Here is a 5,567-nt window from a genome sequence, read left to right as displayed (position 1 = left end):
ACCCAGAAAAACATTGGGCCAAATTGGTGCACCATCGTCCAAACTACCTGATCTGGCCTCCATTCAAGAACATTTTACTTTGTACTTTGTTTTTACTTTCTACTTGAATTGTAAATAATTATAAGAATTCCTACACTGAATGATACCTGATACATATATATTATGAATATTCTGCATCTTTCCGTATATTCTCACTTATTTTACCCAACTAGAGTGGGGTCAAGTGGACCCAAAGTGTCTAAATAGTGCCTAAAAATTTTAATCTATTTCAACTGGATGCCATTTTAGAAGTTATTCATTTCTACCTTCATGGGATCACAAAGCTGAGGCCTCTATATGGTCTCTGAACGGTCCTCCGAAACCGACTCAAAAGTCACCACGATTTTGCTTTCTTGGATCATTATGTCGAGGACTTACTCATTCGTAATTAAGGGATCCTAAACTGGGCCACACCGGTCCCAGACTGGTCTGAAAGGAGTGCTAAACCCGCCACCTAACTGGCCCAGGATGCACCAGCTGTTCAGCCAGGTGTTGGGCCAGAGGGACCTGTCCAGGGCCGGGGATCTGTTCTCTCTGGAGGACGCAGAGATAGAAGACTGCCTGTCTCAGGCTCTGGACCAGATCAAGACCATCTCCTGCTCGCTGGTCAGTAGGCACGGTTATACACGCAGAAACACAGTCACACACACACACACACACACAAGACGTTGTTCCACCTAGATTTCACCTGTCTTTGATGATTCTGATTTTATTGTAGATATTTCACAGTTGTCTGAATGAATAAGAACATGTATGAATTGCTGTTATTATATTTTGGTTACATTTTTAACATTCCTATGCTTGATTATTATTTGTTGATTTGTTGGTTGTCGTATTTGTGCAAATGCTTCGCTACATACACACACATGCATGCATGCACAGATGTACAAGAACAAACATGTCGTCCCATGTAGCTCAATGTATAGAACTTGGCACTAACACTGGCATCACCCATGCTAAAAATGTATACACTTATGATATTGTAAGGTGCTTTGATTAAAGTGTCCACCAAATGGTATATAGTATAGTATGTTATGTTAAACATACAGCTATTTGAATTATTTGAATAATTTACTGGTCATTTCCTGTACACATCAAGAAATACTGTACAGGGACACAAACAGTAAAGGAAAATGACCAGGAAGTTCCTTGGGTGGTCAGTCCTCTTCTGCATACTCCTCCACATATATGCAGACACATTCATGTGGGCACAGAGGCATGTATGCCTCTGTGCACAGACAAAGTACATGCACAAAGGCATGCATGTGTCTGCACATACTGTAGATACAAATGAAGTTACTTATACAGGTACGCACAAAGACTGTTACACAACCACCTGCAGAGCCATGCACACATCTTCAGAGCTTGTTGAATAGTCACTTTTGTCACCTACAGAAAAAAAACAGTATCTTTCAGTATCTTTAGAGACATATTTAAAAATATACAAACAATGACCACAAAATCTATTTATACATGTAGATGACATTCATTCAAAAGACATTTTCAGGATCCAAAATATACAAATTTGAATGAATGTCATCTACATGTACAAATAACTCTTTTGGCCATTTTTTATTTAATTTGAAACACATGGCTTATTTCATGCACAATGTGAAAATGTCAATGTAATTCATTATTTCTAATCTTATTCCTAATTAATCATCTTATCCTTCATTTATCATCTAATCGTTATTCTCCCATCCTCTGATTGGCCGGCTGACAGGACTATCTGACCAATGACAATGACCAGGCGGTGGTGGAGATTTGCATAACGCGCATCACCACGGCGATAAGGGAGACGGGCTCCATCGAGCGTCACGGCGCGGCGCTGGTGGGACTGTGGGAGTCGTGTCTGGAGCACAACCTCACGCCACAGGGGGAAAACACAGAGGACACACCACACGCCAAGATAGCCTCCGACATCACCAGCTGTATACTGCAGGTACACACACATGTGCACACACACACACACACACACACACACACACACATACACAAGATGCACAAGCACTTCTTACTTACACTCACACACTCATGTACCACAGGTATATGCGTCCCTGTGTGCGTGTGCCTGTATACGATAACACACTACATGAATGCAACAACTCTCACACACACACACACACACACACACACACACTGTTTACCAGTACATACCTTTGCACATACCTATCCACACCTGATACCTGCTCGCACTCTATGTGCTCACTCACATGGTATGTGTGCCATTCAGCAACATGCCACTTGTTTGTCAGGGATCAGTGAGTGAATTATGTTTTTCCCCCTGGATGTAAAATGGCTTTAGGTTACAGAGGCTAAATAACATGGAGATATTTCTAGTGCAGCTACAATGGAGTTTTAATAGCAGAAAATGTTTCAGCGATCTAAAACATCAACGGTAAATGTCAGGTTTTGGCGTCAGTCCCTCAGAATGAAAGAACAAGGGCTTCTTTCTAAACTCACCACGTATAATCCACAGCTAAATGCAGCAAGCTCAGGTACCTTCTCTGGAGGTTGTTGTAATGTATTCTGGGAAATGTAGGAAATCACTAAATGGGCGTAGCAAGTTCAGCCAGGAAACTCTTGCTGACAGCTGGCCAGTGGTTGGCCTCAGCGTGTATCGCCATACATGATCACACCTATTTAAAGTGGGAAAACTCACCTGTCTGCTCACTGCTGTACTGCTATTGCTGCTACTGCTCGATAAGTTGCTGCTTGCTGGATATGCGTGCTTGGCTGCTTGCTCACCCACCACCACCCCATCTACCACCTGCTTGGATCTACTTTTATGTACTGTATGGGGGTTTGTGTGCTCCCTGACAGGTAGGCAGTGCACTCGGTATGGACACAAAGAGTACAGAGCAGATCCATTCATCGGTAAAATGTAAAAATGTATTGCCATTCTTCATTCACAGAATGCAGAAGTAGATAAGGCACTTCATCCTTCATCACAAAATGCATTGAACATCACAGATTGATGATATATAACAGTGGAAGAGTACAGGAGGGTGGAATTTGCCTTTAAGAGCAAATACTTTACATAATCGTTGCCTTTAAAAAATTAAATATAGATCTTGCCTACTTTCGCCATCAAACCCCCATAGCTAAAAGGCTTAAAAACAGAGCAACCACCTCTCTCTCTCTCTCTCTCTCTCTCTTTCTCTCTCTCTCTCTCTCTCTCTCACTCACTCACTCACTCTCTCTGCCTGCTTCTCTCTCTTTCTCTCTCCCACCTTGTTTCTATCTCCCTTTCGCCTGTGGGAATGGGAATTGGCTTAATACCATAATGAGACTGACTCTAGAGGGAAAGAACACACACACACACACACACACACACACACATACAAACAGAGCAGAAGTGAGACTAAAAGTTCTGACAGCTCTGACAGCAGCTCCAAGCTCTGACGTCCTAACTTCATCGGTTATTAGTCAATCTCTCTCATTCTCCTTCTCTCTCTCTCTCTTTCATTCTCTCTCTGTCTCTTTCTCTCTGTCTATATGTCTCTCAGCTGCTCTTTTTCTTCTTCATTCTCTCTGTTTTTTCCTTACTGTCTCACTCTCACCCTCTTCTGTCTTTTTCTCTGTTTCTCTATCTCTCCTCTGATTCTGTTTCTCTCTCTCTCTCTCTCTCTGTCTGCCAGCCTGTCTGTCTGAGTCCTCACATGCACAAACACTCTCCTTAACCTTCCACTGAAACTCCCACAGAGAGGGAGAGAAGAAAGCAAGAGACTGTAGGGATAAGAGCCTTCATTAATACAATGCTTGTCTACAACACACACACACTCACACACACACACACACACACACACACACACACACACACACACACACACACGCATAGATGTCTGGATGATGATGGCCTCTTGAGTTTTTTTCATATGGGGTACTTTGATCTGAGTGGAGCCTGATATTAAAGTGACTTTCCCTAATAGGACGAGAGAGAGAGAGAGAGAGAGAGAGAAAGAAAGATAGATAGATAGATAGAAGAACTTCACTTGTGGAATGCATTGTCTGCACTGCCACCATGTGGAGGAATGGAGGCATGACAAGACGCACTGTAGACGAAACATGAACACATTGCAAGTGTAGACTCATAGCTGTAGCAAAAGATTATCATATTATTATTATCAGTGTTCATGTGCAGATTAGCAGTTAGTCAGTCTAGGGTGGTGTGTGTGTGTGTGTGTGTGAGAGAGAGAGAGAGAGAGAGAGAGCATGCGTGGAGGTGTAGTGTGGGGTTGGGGGGGATTGGGATTTTGGGATTGAGGGATTATTTAGGAGGATAATTGCTGATTAGAAGAAACTGCACTGATACACTGAAATCGTCTTCCAGAGGACAAGGTGTCAAACAGCACACACACACACACACACACACACACACACACACACAAATTGTCATGTACACACTAAAACAGACTTGCTATCACGCTGTCCTGTTGAGGGCGCTATTGCATTTAAAATAACCTTCCTCCTCCAGGCAGTGTTTAACCCATCAACACGACTCCAGTACTGTTCAAATGCTTTCCTTTGATTAACTAAACTTTATAGCACTCATTGTATTGCTTGGGGCAACTGCTACTCATGGCTGCTGCTGTTTGTCCGAGATTATTGAAAATCAGTTTGATGCATGGCACTCTTGCTGGTCTAAATATTTTTTAACGTACACTGTCTGGTGTATTGAGTGCTAAAATCATGCTCAGCCCTCAGCGCCTTCAGAGAACAGGCACCTGCGCTTCCTGGCCATTACAAATAAGGAGAAACAGAGGCCAACACTGTCAGGTCCAGGTCCCTTGTTGTCCCTTCCCTCTTTGGTCACCATGCAAACCCCATAATCTGAGAGGATTGGATCTCCATCAAACAGATCCCTGCCTCTGTCGGCACCAGTCTGTGAATAGAGTCCCCCATGATGTCCTCCTGTTCTGCATTGTACTCAGCCCCCTCAGTGTCCTCGCTCTGCATAATACCTATTGTCTGCCATTATACCCCACCACTAGTATCTGGTCTGACAGATTTTCCAAACATTTCCTTTGGGAGTGGAGAACCATGGAGCAGTGGTGCAGCAAGCATGTTAAATGTGGGACTGCTATGTGTATGCTTACAAATCTACACAAAAACCAGGGTTAGGCCATGGTTTGCATACTGATTTGAGGCTTTTGGCTGTGCGTCTGCTCCTCTCATTTTAGTTCTCGCACCTTTCACCCTGCTTGTTGTACCTCCTCCTAATGCCCCCACCTCTTAAAAAGACAGACAAGATAGATATAACACACACACACACACACACACAGACACATTTCAGAGTTTCGCATTGTTCTTCCAGATAGGAAATATAAATTGCATCTTATCAAAGTTGGAAATTTTACGTGCCTAGATGCCTGTGGCTTGTGCTTTACAATGCAAAATTTACAGCTTGAGCCAGAATTTGAATAAGGGTTGTTAAAAATATGAAAATAGGTGCTGGGCCTGTCCTGAAAAAATGCCTCTTCCTGCTAAATATTGTGTCCCTGAAAACAATATAACACTATTTTCTC

The 5,567-nt window shown here is 42.9% G+C and overlaps 1 protein-coding gene across 1 annotated transcript in view; it reads left to right on the top strand.

Annotated features, from left to right (window-relative positions):
* Positions 1–507: 507 nt before the first annotated feature.
* veph1 (ventricular zone expressed PH domain-containing 1) overlaps positions 508–5,567 on the top strand; it is an 83,013-nt gene continuing 77,953 nt past the window's right edge. Inside the window, exons 1-2 of the mRNA XM_071898501.2 lie at positions 508–645; positions 1,763–1,981. Of these exons, the coding sequence (XP_071754602.2) occupies positions 508–645; positions 1,763–1,981 (357 nt within the window). The remainder of the gene's footprint in view (positions 646–1,762; positions 1,982–5,567) is intronic.

This window comes from Centroberyx gerrardi, chromosome 6, assembly GCF_048128805.1.
Source record: "Centroberyx gerrardi isolate f3 chromosome 6, fCenGer3.hap1.cur.20231027, whole genome shotgun sequence".
NCBI classification, from domain to species: domain Eukaryota; kingdom Metazoa; phylum Chordata; class Actinopteri; order Beryciformes; family Berycidae; genus Centroberyx; species Centroberyx gerrardi.
Note: the sequence above shows the minus strand (reverse complement) of the source record. Positions and strands in the feature narration are given on the sequence as shown.